Genomic DNA, 20,144 nt, shown 5'->3' on the forward strand with positions numbered 1-20,144 from the left:
CCTGTGAGGAAAGGCTGAGGGAGCTGGGGGTGTTCAGCCTGGAGAAGAGGAGATGTAGAGAGGACCTTATTACTCTCTCCAACTACCTAAAAGAAAGTTGTAGTCAGGTGGGGGTCAGGCTCTTCTCCCAGGTAACCAGTGACAGGACAAGAGGGCATGGGATGAAGCTGTGCCAGGGGAGGGTTAGGTTGGATATTAGAATAGAATAGAATTAACCAGGTTGGAAGGGACCTTTGAGATCATCAAGTCCAACCTATCACACAACACTAATCAACTAAACCATGGCACCAAGCACCCCATCCAGTCTCTTCCTAAACACCTCCAGGAATGGTGACTCCAGCACCTCCCTGGGCAGCACATCCCAGTGGCCAATCTCTCTTGCTGGGAAGAACCTCTTCCTAACATCCAGCCTAAACCTCCCCTGGCACAGCTTAAGACTGTGTCCTCTTGTTCTGACACAGGAAGCACTTCCTCACAGAAGAGCTGAGTAGGCACTGGGATGGACTGTCCAGGGGGGTGGTGGAGTCACCATCACTAAAGGGCTCGGAGCAAAGCTTGGATGTGGCACTGGGTGGCATGGTTTAGCTGCTGTGGTGGTGTTAGATCATAGGCTGGACTCCATGAGCTCAGAGGTCTTTTCCAGCCTCTGTGTGATTCCGTGAGAGCTGTTGGCGACTCCTGTTGCAGGTTGGGAGGGCCTTTGCTGTCAGAGACTTCAACCTCTGCTGCTCTGTTTGCTGACCGCCCTTGGTCTCTCCTTGCCAGGGAACATCATTAAAAAGCTGCCCCGGAAGACTGCAGTCTTTGTGAAGGACACAGCCATCTTCTGCGTGGAGCTGGACAGCGAGTGCCAGGAGGTGCACTGGCTGAAGAACAAGGCAGAGGTGAGAGCCGGGGGCCGCATCTCCATCACGCGCTGCGGCAAGCGGCACACCATGACCATCCGAGAGTGCGAGATGGAAGACGCTGGCGAGATTGCCTTCCTGGCTGACGAGAGCAAGACTACCACCCAGTTCACTGTCACCAGTAAGCTGCACTTCTCTTGGGCCTTGGGTGGTGTGTCTCCCCCAGCACGCAGGCACTGCGCCAGGGGAAGTTTAGGCTGGAGGGGAGGAGGAAGCTCTTCCCAGAGAGGAGTTATTGGCCATTGGGATGTGCTGCCCAGGGAGGTGGTGGAGTCACCATCTCTGGAGGTGTTCAAAAAGGGATTGGATGTGGCATTTGGAGCCATGGTTTAGTAGTCAGGAGGTGTTGGGTGACAGGTTGGACTTGATGATCTCTGAGGTCTTTTCCAACCTTACTGATTCTATGATTCTATACTCCAGTGGCAGGGCTGTTGTTCTGAGCACCATCATGGCAAGTTGGTTGTCCACAGAATGCAGAAGTTTTTGATGTCTGACATGAAGGGCCACAAGGATGAGCAGAGGGCTGGAGCACCTCTCCTGTGAGGACTGAGGCAATGGGGGCTGTTCAGTCTGGAGAGGAGAAGGCTCCTAGGAGACCTAATTGTGGCCTTCCAGTATCTGAAGTGGGCTCCAAGAAAGCTGGGGAGGGACTTTTGAGGGTGTCAGGGAGTGATAGGACTGGGGGGGAATGGAGAAAAGCTAGAAATGGGGAAATTCAGATTGGATGTTAGGAAGAAGTTGTTCCCCATGAGGGTGGTGTGACACTGGCACAGGTTGCCCAGGGAGGTGGTGGAGTCCCCATCCCTGGAGGCGTTCAAGAACTGTGTGGCTGGGAGGACACTGTCAACTGACACACCAAACATAAACCTCTTGCTCTGTTCTTTCTTTTCCCCTGTGCAGCTCCCAAAAAGCCTCCCACCCAAGCCCCAGCTGACCCTGTGGTGAAAAATAAAACAGAAACCTCAGTGACGCTAGCCTGGTCCCCTCCGAAGACAGAGCGTCCCATTCCCGTCGAGGGCTACGTGGTGGAGCGCAAGAAGCTGGCTGGCTTCACCTGGGTGAGGTGCCACGAGGCTCCGGTCCCTGCCCCTGAGCTCACGGTCAGCAACCTGCCAGAGGAGGCTGACTACCAGTTCAGAGTGTCTGCTGTCAACACCTACGGCCAGAGCCCCTACTTGGAGTTCCCAGGGAGCATCCACCTTGGTGAGCACAAACCCATCACTGAATCAATAAAGTAGGAAAAGACCTCAGAGGTCATCAAGTCCAACCTGTCACCCAACACCTCATGACTACTAAACCATGGCTTCAAGTGCCACATCCAATCCTTTTTAAACACCTCCAGGGATGGTGACTCCACCACCTCCCTGGGCAGCACATTCCAATGGCTAACAACTCTCTCTGGGACGAACTTTCTCCTCACCTCCAGCCTAAACCTCCCCTGGCACAGCTTGAGACTGTGTCCTCTTGTTCTGGTGCTGGTTGCCTGGGAGAAGAGCCCAACCACCTCCTGGCTACAACCTCCCTTCAGGTAGTTGTAGACAGCAAGAAGGTCTCCCCTGAGCCTCCTCTTCTCCAGGCTCAGCAACCCCAGCTCCCTCAGCCTCTCCTCCCAGGGCTGTGCTCCAGACCCCTTCCCAGCCTTGTTGCCCTTCTCTGGACACCTTCAAGTGTCTCAATAACCTTCTTAAATTGAGGGGCCCAGAACTGGACACAGGACTCAAGGATACATAGGACACAGAATACAGATTTACCAGGTTGGAAAAGACCGTTGAGATCCTCAGATCCAACCTATCACCCAACACCATCTAATCAACTAAACCATGGCACCAAGTGCCTCAGACAGTCTTATTTTAAACACCTCCAGGGATGGTGACTCCACCACCTCCCTGGGCAGCACATCCCAATGGCCAATCTCTCTGTCTGTGAAGAATTTCTTCCTAACACCCAGCCTAAATCATAGGATCATCATAGAATCACAGGATATCTTCCCTGTAAGCCCTATTTAAGGACTCATAGGTCACAGTAAGGTCTCTGTAGAGCCTTCTCTTCTCCAGGCTGATCAACCCCAACTCACTCTGCTAGCCTGTCCTCATAGCCGAGGCTTTCCAGACCTCCTATCATTGCTGTGGTCCTCTCTAGCCCCTTTCCAACAGGTCCCTGCCTCTGCTGTGCTGAGGACTCCAGAGCTGGCCCAGCACTGCAGGTAGGGTCTCAGCAGAGAGGAGCAGAGGGGCAGAATCTCATCCCTTGGCCTTGATCTGTAAGATCATCAAGTCCCTCCTTCTTGTGTAAGGCTGCAGGATTTTTATCCTCATGTCCTGTTTTCCTCAGAAAACCTTGTTCCTAGGAAGAGCTCTTTTCCAGTGTGGCAGCCTTGTGTTCTTTGGTCTCAAAGGAAGATGTCATTTTGCTTCCCCAGAACCAGTCCTGGCTGTGAAGTGTCCCCTGACAACCATTGAAGCTGTGCCTGGTGGGGATGCTGTGTTTACTATCGACCTCACAAAGACCTGTTCTGGCACTTGGTACCTTAATGGTAAAGTCCTGCAGGAAAGTGAGACCTGCATCATTAGGAGAACCCAAACCACTCACACCCTAATCATAAAGAACATCACCAAGAGCCAGGATGGAGCAGAAGTGAAGTTTGTTGCAGATAACATTGACACCAGCACCAAGATGAGAGTGAAAGGTAACTTGGATCATTGACCTTCTTCCAGCCAAGGGGCAGCTGCAGTGACCTGATGATTAGAACCCAACACCATTTAATCAACTAAGCCATGGCACCAAGTGCCTCATCCAGGCTCTTCCTAAACACCTCCAGGGATGGGGACTCCACCACCTCCCTGGGCAGCACATCACAATGGCCAATCTCTCTTGCTGGGAAGAACTTCTTCCTAACATCCAGCCTAAACCTTCCCTGGCACAGCTTGAGACTGTGTCCTCTTGTTCTGGTGCTGGTTGCCTGGGAGAAGAGACCAACCCCCTCCTGGCTACAACCTCCCTTCAGGGAGTTGGAGAGAGCAAGAAGGTCTCCCTTGAGCCTCCTCTTCTCCAGGCTAAGCAACCCCAGCTCCCTCAGCCTCTCCTCACAGGGCTGTGCTCCAGACCCCTCCCCAGCTTTGTTGCCCTTCTCTGGACACCTTCCAGGAGCTCAACATCTTTCCTAACCTGAGGTGCCCAGAACTGGACACAGGACTCAAGGTGTGGCTTAACCAGTGCTGAGCACAGGGCAGAATGACTTCCCTGCTCCTGCTGGCCACACTATTCCTGGTGCAGGCCAGGATGCCATTGGCCTTCTTGGCCACCTGAGCACACTGCTGGCTCATGTTCAGCCTACTATAAACTATTACCCCCAGGTCCCTTTCTGCCTGGCTGCTCTCCAGCCACTCTGCCCCCAGCCTGTAGCACTGCCTGGGGTTGTTGTGGCCAAAGTGGGACAAAAAATCCAAACCAGACAAGCAGCTCATTATTGACATGAGTGTGAGAGCAGGAACAAGACCTTATACTCTGTCAGAGATCCCAGACTCTCCAGCAGACTCATGTCAGGGATATGTTGATATAACTTGACATAACAAAAGCTTTGCTCCTGCCAGGTGCTGCAGTGAGGTTTACCAACAAGAGCAGAGATGTGGAGAAGGTCTCTGCCAGGCTGCAGGAGGAAGCCAAGCTTCTGGCTGAGCTCTCAGACACAGAAGCTGCTGTGAAGTGGATGAAGGATGGGAAAGAGCTCAAGGCCAGTGACAAATATGAGCTTCAAACTGTGGGGAAGAAGCATATCCTGAAAATCCTCCACACTGCAGCAGAGGATGTTGGAGTCTATGAGTGCACCTGTGCAGGGGATAAAATGGTCTATCAGCTTACAGTGAAAGGTGGGTGACTGTCTGGGCTGCTCTGCTTTAGTGACTCTAAGCCACCAGAGTCAGCAAGGGATGGACAGAGAGTGCTCCAGAGGCTGTGCAGGGAGTTTTGGTGTTTGGTTTGGTTTGGTTACTGTGATTTGGTTTTTTTTTTTTCCCTTGGTTTTGGTTTTGTTTTGGTTTCTGTCAATCCCCTGAGGAATAAGAACAGATTTTCCCCAGGCACAGCAGCTGGCCTGCTCTGTGCAGGGTATTCAGATGGAAGGCTGCACAGAGAAACAGCTAAAGGCTCCTTTGTCTCAATGTTTGCTAGATTTGAACCAGTACTGTGTCGTAGCTGCCTCCTTCGGTTATTCCTGCCTTCATGGCAGTCCCTTCCCTCCTGATGACCTGGTACCTAGCTAGTGGGCACAGCCACTGCCACAGCAAGACACAGAGGCTTCAAGCTTTGCACTGGAAACCAACAGTTGTAGACAGCAAGAAGGTCTCCCCCTAAGCCTCCTCTTCTCCAGACTAAGCAACCCCAGCTCCCTCAGCCTCTCCTCACAGGGCTGTGCTCCAGACCCCTCCCCAGCTTTGTTGCCCTTCTCTGGACACCTTCCAGCATCTCAACATCTTTCCTAACCTGAGGAGCCCAGAACTGGACACAGGACTCAAGGTGTGGCTTAACCAGTGCTGAGCACAGGGCAGGATGACTTCCCTGCTCCTGCTGGCCACACTGTTCCTGATCCAGGCCAGGATGGCATTGGCCTTCTTGGCCACCTGGGCACACTGCTGGCTCATGTTCAGCTGCTGTCAATCAGCACCCCCAGGTCCCTTTCTGCCTGGCTGCTCTCCAGCCACTCTGCCCCCAGCCTGTAGCAGTGCCTGGGGTTGCTGTGACCAAAGTGGATCTCTCTCCAATGGGAGTGTCCAGAATGATCCTTATTTTCCTTTTTACACCCTGTAGTGATTTATTTACATTTTACTACTTATCTGCTCAAGATCTGTGAAAAAAAGTGTTAAAGGCATAGCCAAAAAGTGTCTCAGCCCTGCCAGGCAGAGCCAGCTGGCTGGGGCATCACCTGATGTGCAGGTCAGCTGTGTGTGGCACATGGGCATCACGTGGCTGCCAAGAGGCCACCACACTGAGCCCTGGCTGGAGTCACTTGCTGGGCTTCCTGCCCAAAAAAAGCCCTGCTAGAAAAATGCACTTCCCATTTGTCACTGCAGGCCCTCCCTGCCCTGCCAGGGCCCTCAGTGCCAGGCAGCCCCTGACACATGACCGCCGGCCTCAGAGCAGGGACACCTGAGCAGCCTCCGCCAGCCTGCTGGGCTTGTGCTTTGCACTCTGCTTTGCTGAGGAAGAGAGAAGTGCAGGAACCAACTCATCTCCTTCTTCCTCAATCTTTTAACCTGTGGTCTCAGTCCCAGAGGTGCTGGTGAAGTGGAGGTCTCAGCAGGGTTTGACCCCTGCAGGCTTCATGGGCATAGGTGGTTGAGTAGAGGAGAGGGACTGCAGTGTTTTCCTCCTGCACTGCTAGGAGTCATTAGGGAAACAGCTGGAAACAGGCTGGGAAATAAACCCCAAACAGACAACCCCAACCCAAACAAACAAAGTCAACACCAACCCAAACAAACAAAATCGACCCCAACCCAAACAAACAAAGCCAACCCCAACCCAAACAAAATCGACCCAAACAAACAAAGCCAACCCAAACAGACAACCATACAAAAAGAAACAAACAAGAATAAAGTTCCCCATGGTTTAAATGCTTCTGGTACTTCACCTGCTCTGTTTCTCTCTGTATAAGAAGCTGTTGCTTCTATAACTAGTAAAGCTTAGTGAACAGGGCTGGTAGGGACCTGGAGAGGTCAGATGCAAACTCCTGTCCTTGCCAGAAGCTGATCAGAGGCCCTTGAGGACCAGAGATAAAGTGGCCCTTAACTGCCTTTCCCTCTCCCCTCCCTCCTCCTCTCCCCTCCCCTCCCCAGAGCTGCTCTGACCCACGTGCAGGACTTTGCCCTTGGCCTTGCTGAACTTCCTGTGGTGCACAGAGGACATCTCTCAGGCTTGCTTGGAGAGCTTGCTTGCTTCATTTCCTTCCTAACCTCTCAGCTCTTTTCCAGAAGCCCTATTGCCCAGGGCTTCCTCTCCTCTGGCCTCAGCCTCCTGTGTTGTCTGTGTGCTCTGCTTCTTGGACACATCCTAGTCAAGTGTATGGTTTATTAAGGCTGGAAGTTTGTCTGCTTGTGCATTAGCATCTAGGGATTAGATCCATAATTAAGCATGAGTATTTGGTCTTAGGATAAATGAATACCAAATGTAGGTCATAAAATCACAGAGTGGTTTGGGTAGGAAGGAACCTTTAGAGGTGAGCAGGGATAGCCTCAGCTAGACAAGGCTGCTCAAAGACCCATCCAGCCTGGCCTGGAATGTTTCTAGGGATGGGGCACCCACCACCTCTCTGGCCAGCCTGTGCCAGAGGTAAGATGTACCTATTTAGGTCTCAGTGCATGCATTTCCTGCTGGCCAGGCCATTCCTGACCACCACTGTGTGTCTGTGTCCTGTTTCAGCACCTGCAACCTTCATAAACAAAGAGAAAAGTGGAGGAGTTGTCAGGGCCACCACCGGAAAGCAGGCTGAATTTCTTGCTGAGACCTCTGAGGCCAACCTCATGGTTAAGTGGTACAAAGATGGCAAAGAGATCACAGCCAGCAAGAAATTCACGGTGGAAGACAAAGGAAAGCTGCACAAGCTCGTGGCTTCAGCTGTGACAAAAGAAGATGAAGGAACATACACGTGCAAAATAGGAGATGACACTCTGACTTTTGATTTAAAAGTCTCAGGTGAGTTTGGGATGCAGAGATTGGAGCAGAGTCTGTTAGAAACTCAGGGCTGTTCTGACTCCCATCCACAGTTTATTGCCATAGCTGTGACTGCTGTCTGCAAGCTGTGCCAGAGGAGGGTTAGGCTGGGTGCTAGGAAGAAGTTCTTCCCAGCAAGAGAGGCTGGCCATTGGGATGTGCTGCCCAGGGAGGTGGTGGAGTCACCATCCCTGGAGGTGTTTAGGAAGAGACTGGCTGGGGTGCTTGGTGCCATGGTTTAGTTGATTAGATGGTGCTGGGTGATAAGTTAGACTTGATGATCTCAAAGGTCTCTTCCAAGCTGGTCTGGTCCATTCCATTCCACTCTACTCTACTCTACTCTACTCTACTCTACTCTACTCTACTCTACTCTACTCTACTCTACTCTACTCTACTCTACTCTACTCTACTCTACTCTACTCTACTCTACTCTACTCTACTCTACTCTACTCTACTCTACTCTACTCTACTCCACCCTATCCTATCCTATCCTATCCTATCCTATCCTATCCTATCCTATCCTATCCTATCCTATCCTATCCGTGCAGAGGATCCCGAGCCCAAGCCATGAGCTGCTTTCTCTTTCCAGATGAAGCTGTTAACTTTGTCAACAAGCCCAAAACGCCTCCAGAGGTCTCAGTCAGTCCTTCTGACACCCTGGAGCTGGTGTGTGAGGTGTCAGCCGCCAGTGGAGCGGTGGTGTGGAAGAAGGATCAAAGTGAGGTGAAGCAGGACCAGAGGACAACAGTCATCTCCCAGGGGACGCAGCGCAAGCTCATCGTCAAGAAGGTGACACAAGCAGACCAAGGGAGCTACACCTGTGAAACAAAGGATGACAGCACAACATTCCAAGTCAAAGTCAGAGGTGAGAAAATGCTGGGAATGCCAAAACTAAGGAAACCTTCACTTTGGGGTGGTGTCTGACGTTTGGAGGATCACCTCACAGCCTCTCTGGGGTGAAGTATTTCAGCTGTAGGACTTCATTTCTGGCCAGCTGCCCTATCAACCTTTTCAATGTGCACTTTGGCTTCCATGGAACCATAGCAATTGAAGGGCAAGGATGGTCAGGTGTGCATCTCTCTCAGCTATTGGCTGTGCCTACAGAGAAGATCCTGTAGAATCATAGTGTGAGGCCATAGCAGAGGTGCAAGGATAGATACAAGGCAATGAGGAGGTGCTGAGAGAGCTCTGATGAGATGGAGAATAGCTGAACTGCAGTGATCCTAATAAAAGAAGTGGAACAGTTCATGGGTAGGAAGACTGAATGAAAACTGAAGCTTCATTCACTGGAAGCTTTGGAACAAGAGGGAGGAGAGTTCAGGCAGTGCATGTTGATGCTCTAAGACCCAAGTCCAAATCTGTGCTCAAATGATGATTTCTTTTTAACCTTTATCCAGAATTCCCATGCACTTCTTCACTGTCAGTAAGATGGAGGGGAAAGAGTTTTCTTGTCTTTAATGGGCTAACATGATCATAGAACCATAGAATTGTCAGGGCTGGAAAGGGCCTCAAAGATCAGCCAGTTCCACCCCCCCTGCCATGGGCAGGGACACCTCACACTACAGCAGGTTGCTCACAGCCACAGCCAGCCTGGCTGCAAACACCTCCAGGGATGACGCTTCCACCACCTCCCTGGGCAGCCTGTGCCAGGCTCTCACCACCCTCCTGGGGAAGAACTCCTTCCTAACAGCCAACCTCAATCTACCCATTTCTAGTTTTGTTCCATCCCCCCCAGTCCTATCCCTCCCTGACACCCTCAAAAGTCCCTCCCCAGCTTTCTTGTAGCCCCCTTCAGATCCTGGAAGGCCACAATTAGGTCTCCTTGCAGCCTTCTCCTCTCCAGACTGAACAGCCCCAACTCCCTCAGTCTGTCCTCACAGGAGAGGTGCTCCAGCCCTCTGATCATGATGCCACCTGGCAAGGGCAAGCACAGTGAAACAGGGTTGATAAAGAACTGGAGAGGACAACTGCAAAAAGAACCCAAGGGTGACTGCTGTGGCTTTCTTGCAGAGACAGAAGACATGTTTACAAACAAGGACAAGGTACAAAAGGAGGTGAAAGCTGCACTGACAGAAAATGCCACCCTGAGCTGTGAGGTGGCCCAGGAGAAGACTGAGGTGAAATGGTACAAGGAAGGGAAGCTGATCACTGCCAGCAAGAAGTTCAAGGTGGAGTCAGAGGGCAAATCTCGTCGGCTGGTGGTGAGTCAGCTGGAGAAGAAAGATGCTGGGGAGTACAGCTGTGAGGCTGCTGGCCAGAAGCTGACCTTCAAGGTTGCTGTCACAGGTAGGAGGCACATTTTGGTTCTCATCCCATAAAGGTCCATGAGTTCCCTTTACTACAGAGCAAAATGAATCATGCTCTAGGCTCCAGAGTCTGCGTAGCTTAGATCTTCACTGAGGAGAGAAGCTGATCAAGCAATCAGCTTGTGTGAAACCAATGTCATGAGGGCCACTAAGCACAGGTCTCTCCATCTGTGAGATGAATCCCACTCAGGCAGCCTTATGGTTTTCTGCTTTCCCAGTAAGCAAAACCCAGGCAGCTTAACACATGCTGTGCAGGGATAAGGGTAGGATCAGCCCCAAGTGTGCAGGACAGCACATCTGGAAGAGTAGGAAAGCTGAACTATTCCAGAAGCACTTAGATTGGACAAAGCTTACCTGTGGGTGCCAGTAGCAAAGGAGATTGGGAGGTTGTTGGTGTGTTGTGTTATGGAAGAAGAAGTTGGCTTTCTTGCGGAGATGAGAAGGACCTTAACCCCTGAGGCCCTGGATGCTTTGGCTCAGAAGTGGCTGCTCTGTGCTCCTCAGGGTGTGCAGAGGATGATGTCCTGTCTGAGTGCATCTTTGCTGTGAGTGGGACTGTCCTGAACTGAGAGGGCTGTGGAGGTTGTCAGAGGTTCCATTTGGGCTTGAGCAGCTTGCACAGTGTGTGGGTTTTAAATTGCTTCTCCCACTCTCCAGAAGCAGAAGATGCTTTCATCAACAAGGAAAAAGTGCAGAAAGAGGTGAAAGCTGCACTGACAGAAAATGCCACCCTGAGCTGTGAGGTGGCCCAGGAGAAGACTGAGGTGAAATGGTACAAGGAAGGGAAGCTGATCACTGCCAGCAAGAAGTTCAAGGTGGAGTCAGAGGGCAAATCTCGTCGGCTGGTGGTGAGTCAGCTGGAGAAGAAAGATGCTGGGGAGTACAGCTGTGAGGCTGCTGGCCAGAAGCTGACCTTCAAGGTTGCTGTCACAGGTGGGAGACACATTTTGGTTGGTGTTTCATTGCCTTTTCTTTGCTTCTGATTGTCTTCTGGAGGTGTTCAAGAGGGGATTGGACATGGTACTTGGTGCCATGGTTTAGTTAGTCAGGAGGTGTTGGGTGACAGGTTGGACTTGATGACCTCTGAGGTCTTTTCCAACCTTATTGATTCTCTGATATGATTCTATGATTCTTCTCCTGTTTTCTCTGTCAAGAGATTAGAAATGCTGTTAATGTGCCTTCTGATGCTGGTCTAAGCCATCATTTCAGTGAGGCTGTGTCAGGCAGATCTAGAGGTTGTGTGTAGGTATCTTGACCCCAGGCTGTTAACTCCCTGCTGTCATCTTAGTCCCAGATAGTGAATCAAGGGTTTCCATGAGCAGGCACATTGATCAAGGGCCTCTTCCAATCTGATCACCACTATTGCTGTGTTCCTCCTCTTGTTGTTGATATTCTTGCTCTTTGTTTCATCTTTTCTCTGCACAATGTCCTCCTTCCCTCCCAAAACAGGGAATTGCTTCAGCTAGTCCATAGTCTGGTTGTGCAAACACCCAGAGGTGAGCAACAGCTCCACAGACCATGAGTCTTTCATGGCTGATGGACTCAAATAGATACAGATAGAACAGAACAGAATTAACCAGGTTGGAAAAGACCCTTGAGATCATCAATCCAACCTGTCACCCAACACCATCTAATCAACTAAACCATGGCACCAAGTACCCCATCCAGTCTCTTCCTAAACACCTCCAGGGATGGTGACTCCACCACCTCCCTGGGCAGCACATCCCAATGGCCAATCTCTCTTTCTGGGAAGAACTTCTTCCTACCATCCAGTCTAAACCTCCCCTGGCACAGCTTGAGACTGTGTCCTCTTGTTCTGTCACAGATAGTTTGTGTTCAACAGCCTGTCATCCAGCTCCTCCTCTTACCACTTCTTCCATCTGTTGTTGGATACCTGGTTGTGATGTGTCAGGCTGGTGGGCATGTAGTGATGGGACAAGAGGGGATGGCTTTAAACTGAAAGTGGTTAGGTTTAGGGTAGATGTAAGGGAAGAGTTCTTCACTGTGTGAGGGTGATGAGACACTGAAACAGCTTGGCCAGAGAGGTTGTAAATCCCCCATCCCTGGAAGTGTCTGAGGCCGGGGACTTTGGACATGAACTTGTGGAAGGTGTCCCTGCCCATGGGAGAGGGGATTGGAAGTTGATGATCTTTCAGGTCCCTTTCAACCCAAATTATTTTATGGTTCTCTGCTCCCCCCACCTTCTATGTGCTGTGTGGAAGCACTGCTGTAGGTTCCAGCTTTGGTCCTCCCCATAGCACACACTGTAAGCCATCAGCTGCTGGGTCCCCACTCTGCATGGGGCACACAGGTGGGGAGTTGGGGCACTGGCTCTGTCTCATGAATTGTGCAGCTCATGCTCTTGGCTCAGGGAGCTGCCAGGTTCAGTGGGGGCTGGCTTACAGCAAGGCTAGACCTGAGAGGCATCTTTCAGAGAACATACAACATGAGCCCTGGCAGAAAGCCCACTGGTATGAACCAAATTCAGCTCAGCCACTGAAACCAGCCCATACATTATCATAGAATGGCTTGAGCTGGAAGGGACCTTGAAGGTCATTCAGTTTCAGCACTCCTGCCATGGGCAGGGACACCTCTCACTAGACCAGGTTGCTTAAAGCCTCATCCATCCTGGTCTTACACACTTCCAGGCATGAGGCATCCACAACTGCTCTGGGCAAGCAGTTCCAGTGTCTCAGTACACTGCTCTGAGGAGTCAGACAGCACAGTAACTTGGTGCTTTGGGGTTTGAATTCCTGTACCTGAGGGCTGTGCTTAGCTGTCTGCCTCAGGAGCCAAAGGATTTGAGTTCTCTTTCAATGCAGATGAGCTCATGGCTGGACAGGGTAAGGTAACACTGCTCCCCCTGTGTCACAAGGGGAGAGTCCTTGCCTAGCTACTGTTGCTGTATTCCTCATGGGTACAGCTGTGCCATGACATTGCAAGGCCAGCACTCCCTGCAAGATGATCCAGTGTGAAAGTCAGGAGGGATTATGAGTACTCAGAAGGGTTGGCTCTGCTGCTGCACAAACCCTTGTCTCCCTGCATCGTCCCACAGCTCAGTGGCTTGCTGGCTTCTTCATTTCTCCTGCTACCATTGCACTCAGAAGAGTTTGCAGGGCTCCTGTACTCCAGGGCTCCACTGGGCACACAAAACCTTCCCTGCTTGAGGACTGCTTGAAGGTTAGATGCCAAGTGTTGAGTGCTGGGGTGCAGCTATGAATTTGGGGCTTTGAGGGAAGCAGGTGCTGCAGGCTTTGGGAATGAGCTGGCTGTGTAGCTGAAAGGTCTGAGGCAGCAATCTCATCAGTTCAAGCATGATGGTGCCAGTGAAATCCTTGCTTGAAATGGCCAGAGCCACATGTCCTGCAAAGGGTTTTTCATCCAGTTCCAGCAGAACTTCACTAAGCAGCTGCAGCTGGGGCTGGAAATGCTGTTTGACTGTTTTAACCCCAAAACACATTTCTGAGGCGAAAGGCTGGGTGGTGTAAAACTCTTTGTGAGCTGATGAAAAGCTTTAGTGACTTTCCCTATTGCTATAAAAAGGGTTTCATATTAAACCATTACATGGTCTAATAGTATGGTATAAATATGGTTTGGATTAAACCACCCAACCCATTGCTGTTAAAGGGCAGGAGTGCAGAGGATGAATAACCCATCTGGGAGACTCTGCCTCTGCCAACTGGTCCTTTCAGGTACAGCCCCCATGTACACACTTGGTGTGTAACTCACCTCTTTGTTGCCCATTCATGGTTCCTGCTGCAGACAGAAGCTGAGATGTTCCATATTGTCACAGCCTGTTTGGACTGTGAGCTGTGCTGGAGCTATTTTAGCTCTCAGAATGCTGCTTCATCTGCAGTGGGCTGAGGTTTGCCTTTGAGGAGCTCTGCATCATGCAGTACAGGCCACATCTGCTGCCTTGTTAATGACAACTTAATGACAATGAGACCTTCTTGCACCCCTTCTACAGCTGATGCAGCAGAGGAGCTCAAATGTAGAGTGTATAAAAGGGGTTCCTGCTTCAGCTTGCTCCCTGCAGGACACTTCTCTGTCCATGGATTGTGCAGTACCCATGGCCAGCCTATGGTGTGGCTCCAGGGATTACAAGGAGTGCCATGGTCAGCAGTGTAGGAACATGACCTGAAGTCACCCCTACTCCTCACCCTCCCAGGCAGCTCCTGCCACTCAGACTGCAAACACGACAGAGATGGTATGCAGAGAAGAGAGTCTTCAAGGAGGGGAAAAGCTGTCTGTAGGAGACTGCAGGGAGTGACTGAGGGAGGCAGGCAGTAACTGCTTATGTTTGGAGGGTGCAGTGTTCTATGAGATAGAAGGACCTCCATAGCAATGCTACTTGCAAGAAATGATCCTGTAGAACCTCTCACAAAACACATGGAGGATCTTCTACATGCAAGCTATTCAGATCTTGTGTATTTCCCCCCTAATGTTTCCCTATTTTAGAGCCAGAAGATGCTTTCATCAACAAGGACAAGGTGCAAAAGGAGGTGAAAGCTGCACTGACAGAAAATGCCACCCTGAGCTGTGAGGTGGCCCAGGAGAAGACTGAGGTGAAATGGTACAAGGAAGGGAAGCTGATCACTGCCAGCAAGAAGTTCAAGGTGGAGTCAGAGGGCAAATCTCGTCGGCTGGTGGTGAGTCAGCTGGAGAAGAAAGATGCTGGGGAGTACAGCTGTGAGGCTGCTGGCCAGAAGCTGACCTTCAAGGTTGCTGTCACAGGTAGGAGACACATTTTGCTTCTCATCCCATAAAGGTCCATGAGTTCCCTTTACTACAGAGCAAAATGAATCATGCTCTAGGCTTCAGAGTCTGTGTAGCTTAGAACTTCACTGAGGAGACAAACTGATCAAGCAATCAGCTTGTGTGAAGCCAATGTCATGAGGGCCACTAAGCACAGGTCTCTCCATCTGTGAGATGAATCCCACTCAGGCAGCCTTATGGTTTTCTGCTTTCCCAGTAAGCAAAACCCAGGCAGCTTAACACATGCTGTGCAGGGATAAGGGTAGGATCAGCCCCAAGTGTGCAGGACAGCACATCTGGAAGGGTAGGAAAGCTGAACTATCCCAGAAGCACTTAGATTGGACAAAGCTTACCTGTGGGTGCCAGTAGCAAAGGAGATTGGGAGGTTGTTGGTGTGTTGTGTTATGGAAGAAGAAGTTGGCTTTCTTGTGGGGATGAGAAGAACCTTAACCCCTGAGGCCCTGGATGCTTTGGCTCAGAAGTGGCTGCTCTGTGCTCCTCAGGCTGTGCAGAGGATGATGTCCTGTCTGAGTGCATCTTTGCTGTGAGTGGGACTGTCCTGAACTGAGAGGGCTGTGGAGGTTGTCAGAGGTTCCACTGGGGCTTGAGCAGCTTGCACAGTGTGTGGGTTTTAAATTGCTTCTCCCACTCTCCAGAAGCAGAAGATGCTTTCATCAACAAGGAGAAGGTGCAGAAAGAGGTGAAAGCTGCACTGACACAAAATGCCACCCTGAGCTGTGAGGTGGCCCAGGAGAAGACTGAGGTGAAATGGTACAAGGAAGGGAAGCTGATCACTGCCAGCAAGAAGTTCAAGGTGGAGTCAGAGGGCAAATCTCGTCGGCTGGTGGTGAGTCAGCTAGAGAAGAAAGATGCTGGGGAGTACAGCTGTGAGGCTGCAGGCCAGAAGCTGACCTTCAAGCTTGATGTCACAGGTGGGAGACACATTTTTGTTCTCATCACATAAAGGTCCATGAGTTCTTGCTACAGAGCAAAATGAACCATTCTCTGGGCTCCAGGGTCTGTGGAACCCAGATCTTCACTGAGCAGCTTGTGTGCATCCCCTGTCTCAGAGATGCCTCTAGCTTCATCCCTGAGATGCATCCCACTCAGCCATCCTTGCTGGCTTCTGCTGTCAGAGTAAAGGAAGATTAAACAAGTTTACATGTGTTATTGTGTTTGGTAGGTACAAAGGTAGGGTCATCTCCCAGAGATGTAGGAAAATACATCTGGAATCAAGCTAAAGGAGTAGCTAGACTGGCCAAGACCTAGGCTGGAGTCTCAGTGGTGGCTGAGATGGAGTTCTTGTGTGTACATTACATTAAAGGACAAACAGTCAGATTGCCTGTGAATCCCTGGGGATGAGAAAACCCTGAGCTTGTGAGGCACTGCTTCATTTTGCTCAGAAATGGTTGATGTCTTGTCCTCAGGCAGCACTGAAGGGCATGGCCTCTTAGTGTGTGGTGTTTAGCTGGGCATGGGGAGGGGGTGACCAGTCCCAAACACCAAGAACTGGGGGAAGCTCTTGTCAGGAGGATTTTGCAGCTGGTTGTAAACATGTTTGGCAAGAGTGAACACACCTCTGGTTTGTAATTTGCTTCTCCTCCCCCTCCAGAAGCAGAAGATGCTTTCATCAACAAGGAGAAGGTACAGAAGGAGGTGAAAGCTGCACTGACAGAAAATGCCACCCTGAGCTGTGAGGTGGCCCAGGAGAAGACTGAGGTGAAATGGTACAAGGAAGGGAAGCTGATCACTGCCAGCAAGAAGTTCAAGGTGGAGTCAGAGGGCAAATCTCGTCGGCTGGTGGTGAGTCAGCTGGAGAAGAAAGATGCTGGGGAGTACAGCTGTGAGGCTGCTGGCCAGAAGCTGACCTTCAAGGTTGATGTCACAGGTGAGAGAAGGTTCTTTGGCCCCAAATTTCCACTTCTGGAGCATCTAGAGAAATTAATATTATTACCTTCCATGTAAAATAGGATAAGGTAGTGAGATCCATCCTTGGAAACGTTTGGTACCTTCCCATCTCTGTAGGAGCAAGCCCAGAGCTGCCAGGATGCTGAAGGGACTGCAGCACTGCCTTGTGAGGAGAGGCTGAGAGCCCTGGGGCTTTTTAGTCTGGAGAAGAGAAGATTGAGAGGGGAGCTAATAAATGTTTGTAAATATCTAAGAGCTGGGGGTCAGGAGGGAGGGGACAGGCTCTGCTCACTTGCTCCCTGGGATAGGACAAGGAGCAGTGGATATGAACTACAGCACAGGAGGTTCCACCTCAACATATGGAGGAACTTCTTCACTGTGAGGGTCACAGAGCACTGGCACAGGCTGCCCAGAGAGGTTGTGGAGTCTCCTTCTCTGGAGACTTTCCAGCCCCATCTGGATGCATTCCTGTGTGAGCTGCGCTGGATGCTCTGCTCCTGCTCAGCAGGGGGGTTGGACTGGATGATCTTCAGAGGTCCCTTCCAACCCCTATCATCCTGTGATCCTTTGAAACTGTGGAAGTACTGACTGCACATCTCCATCCCCACAGATTGGTGCAACCAGAATGTCTCTGCAAGGCAGCTGGTTCTCAGTGAATGGCAGAGCAGGCCTGCAGTGGAGAGCAGGAGGGTGTCTGCACCCAGCAAAACACAAAACCTCCCCACAGAGCACTTTGAGAGTGTTCTACAAATGGCTTTACATGTTTATTATCAAGTCAGACCCTTGGTTTTCAATCCTACCTGTAAACCATGCTAAGGGCATTGGGCAACAGCACATCTTGGAGGCACTCTGAATTTCTCTGTCATTTCAGAGCCAGAAGTCATCTTTACAAACAAGGAGAAGGTGCAGAAAGAGGTGAAAGCTGCACTGTCAGAAAATGCCACCCTGAGCTGCGAGGTGGCCCAGGAGAAGACTGAGGTGAAATGGTACAAGGAAGGGAAGCTGATCACTGCCAGCAAGAAGTTCAAGGTGGAGTCAGAGGGCAAATCTCGTCGGCTGGTGGTGAGTCAGCTGGAGAAGAAAGATGCTGGGGAGTACAGCTGTGAGGCTGCTGGCCAGAAGCTGACCTTCAAGGTTGCTGTCACAGGTAAGACACATCTGGTCTGAATTACAGGAGAGGATAATAACTGCAGTAGCTGTTGCACAGTGGCTCAGTTGCAATAGTCTGTAGGCTTCACCTGATCTCCTTTTCTGCACTTGCAGACGTGGGAGTGTTTGTTTCTAGTATGGCACAAAGGCTGAGCTCATTCTATTTGAATTAAAGGAGGCTTTTGCATGGTGATTTCCCACCACAGGATTGCTGTCAAGGACCCTCTTGGGGACAGGGTAGGGTAGGATAGGATAGGATAGGGTAGAATAGGATAGGGTAGGGTAGGATAGGGTAAGGTAGGATAGGGTAGGATAGGATAGGGTAGGGTAGAATAGAATAGAATAGAATAGAATAGAATAGAATAGAATAGAATAGAATAGAATAGAATAGAATAGAATAACCCAGGTTGGAAGAGACCTTTGAGATCTTCTCCACTCCTAGGCTCCTGCTTCCCTAGTTTCCACACTGCAGTTGGGATCCACAGAAGGGTAGATTCTGCCCAGTGAAGGCAGCCTGTTTTGGCAGGTGACAGCCCAAATGTTTTCCAGGTGCCTGCACAGAAATGTGTAAGCCTGAGCTCATTCACTCCCTCAATCAATATTTGCTTCTTTCAGAGCCCAAGCCTGCCTTCATCAACCAGGAAAAGGTCCAGCAGGAGGTGAAAGCTGTCCTGACAGAAAGTGCCACGCTCAGCTGTGAGGTGGCAGAGGACACAACCGAAGTGAAATGGTTCAAGGATGGCAAACTGCTGATTTCCTCTAGAAAGTTCAAAATAGAAACCCTGGGCAAGACCCGGCGCCTGGTGGTGGAGCAGCTGGAGAGGAGGGATGCTGGAGAATACATCTGTGAGGCTGCAGGCCAGAAGCTGACCTTCAAGTTGGAACCAACTGGTGAGCTCTCACCTAAGCAGCTCTCTGGGTGGCTTAGAGGGAAAAAAAATAATGGAGATTCCCTACCTAGGAGAATAGAATAGAATAGAATAGAATTAACCAGGTTAGAAAAGACCTCAGAGATCATCCAGTCCAACCTATCACCCAACACCATCTAATCAACTAAACCATGGCACCAAACACCCCACCAAGTCTCCTCCTAAACACTTCCAGTGATGGAGACTCCACCACCTCCCTGGGCAACACATTCCAATGGCCAATCACTCTCTCTGTATAGAACTTCTTCCTAACATCCAGTCTAAACCTCCCCTGGCACAGCCTGAGACTGTGTCCTCTTGTTTGGTGCTGGTTGCCTGGGAGAAGAGACCAACCCCCACCTGGCTACAACCTCGCTTCAGGGAGTTGGAGAGAGCAAGAAGGTCTCCCCTGAGCCTCCTCTTCTCCAGGCTAAGCAACCCCAGCTCCCTCAGCCTCTCCTCCCAGGGCTGTGCTCCAGACCCCTCCCCACCCTTGCTGCCCTTCTTTGTGTTAAGGATTTGAGATGGAAATTGTTAATTTTTCCTCTTTTACTGCCTGTCTTAGAACCAGAGGCTAAATTTGAGAACAAAGTTGTCCAGAAGGAGCCTCTTGTTGTTGAAGAACACGAGAGCATCACACTGAGCACCTCAGTGACGCCTGAAACAGCTGCAGTGAAGTGGCTCAAGGATGGAACAGAGATCAAGGCGAGCAAGAAATACGTGATTAAGAGTGAGGGGGCATCCAGGACCCTGACAGTCAACCTGGCTGAGAGCTCAGACACTGCTGTCTACACCTGCCAGACAAAGAATGACAAGCAGGAATTCCAAGTGCAGGTGAAAGGTGAGGAGAGAGCAGTGCGTGGCGTGTCCCAAAGCCAGCGGCTCTACTGTCTTGGGAGGATGGAGGACACTGCTCTGAAACTGTTCCAGCCTCAAAGCTTGGATTGGTGGTGCAGCTGCTGTGGCTGCCCCAGCAGAGGCCAGCAAAGCTCTCCTGCTCCCAAATAGCCAATTGGAGCCTTTTGCTGGCTGCCTGAGGGAAGCCAGCCCCTGGCTGATCCTTGTGGTCCCTTCCAACCCTGACAGTTCTCTGATTCTGTGATTCTTAGGATGATTCATTTGCTACAGTTGCTCAGAGCCAGCTTCTTGGAACAGGCTTTTGATCTTTTCCTTTCTCCATCTCTTTTCTCTTCTCCTGCATCTCAGCAATCCCAGTGAAGTTTACCAAGAGACTGGAAGCTGTTGCTGCCGAGATTGGAGGCAGCATCTCTCTGAGCTGTGACGTGAGCCACCCCAAGGGGCAGGTGGTGTGGCGCAGGAACGGTGTGGAGCTCAGAGCCAGCAAACGCTTCCAGATTCACCAGGAGGGGCTCAGAAGGACCCTGACCATCACAGGCATCCGGGCTGAGGATGAGGGAGAGTACTCCTGCGAGTCCAGGGACGACAAGAGCAGCGTCACCATCACCCCCAAACGTATGGCTCCTTTGGTGGCAATGTGGAGGGAGCTTTGG

At 50.9% G+C, this 20,144-nt stretch overlaps 1 protein-coding gene across 26 annotated transcripts in view; it reads left to right on the forward strand.

Moving 5' to 3' along the window:
- The window catches only part of OBSCN (obscurin, cytoskeletal calmodulin and titin-interacting RhoGEF), a 179,934-nt gene that overhangs the window by 14,944 nt on the left and 144,846 nt on the right, over nt 1–20,144 (forward strand). For 25 of the 26 annotated variants that reach the window (XM_068145854.1, XM_068145856.1, XM_068145855.1 and 22 more), the window contains exons 4-18: nt 766–1,026; nt 1,806–2,108; nt 3,325–3,591; nt 4,496–4,771; nt 7,317–7,589; nt 8,197–8,472; nt 9,618–9,893; nt 10,571–10,846; nt 14,372–14,647; nt 15,325–15,600; nt 16,281–16,556; nt 17,448–17,723; nt 18,341–18,616; nt 19,199–19,474; nt 19,840–20,106. In XM_068145854.1, coding sequence (XP_068001955.1) covers nt 766–1,026; nt 1,806–2,108; nt 3,325–3,591; nt 4,496–4,771; nt 7,317–7,589; nt 8,197–8,472; nt 9,618–9,893; nt 10,571–10,846; nt 14,372–14,647; nt 15,325–15,600; nt 16,281–16,556; nt 17,448–17,723; nt 18,341–18,616; nt 19,199–19,474; nt 19,840–20,106 — 4,131 coding nt within the window. The remainder of the gene's footprint in view (nt 1–765; nt 1,027–1,805; nt 2,109–3,324; nt 3,592–4,495; nt 4,772–7,316; nt 7,590–8,196; nt 8,473–9,617; nt 9,894–10,570; nt 10,847–14,371; nt 14,648–15,324; nt 15,601–16,280; nt 16,557–17,447; nt 17,724–18,340; nt 18,617–19,198; nt 19,475–19,839; nt 20,107–20,144) is intronic. The other variant, XM_068145862.1, reaches the window with a different exon arrangement.

The sequence above is a fragment of the Melanerpes formicivorus genome, unplaced genomic scaffold (genome assembly GCF_026170545.1).
Source record: "Melanerpes formicivorus ecotype bairdi unplaced genomic scaffold, bMelFor1.0.p_v2 SCAF_13, whole genome shotgun sequence".
In the NCBI taxonomy this organism is placed as follows: Eukaryota; Metazoa; Chordata; class Aves; order Piciformes; family Picidae; genus Melanerpes; species Melanerpes formicivorus.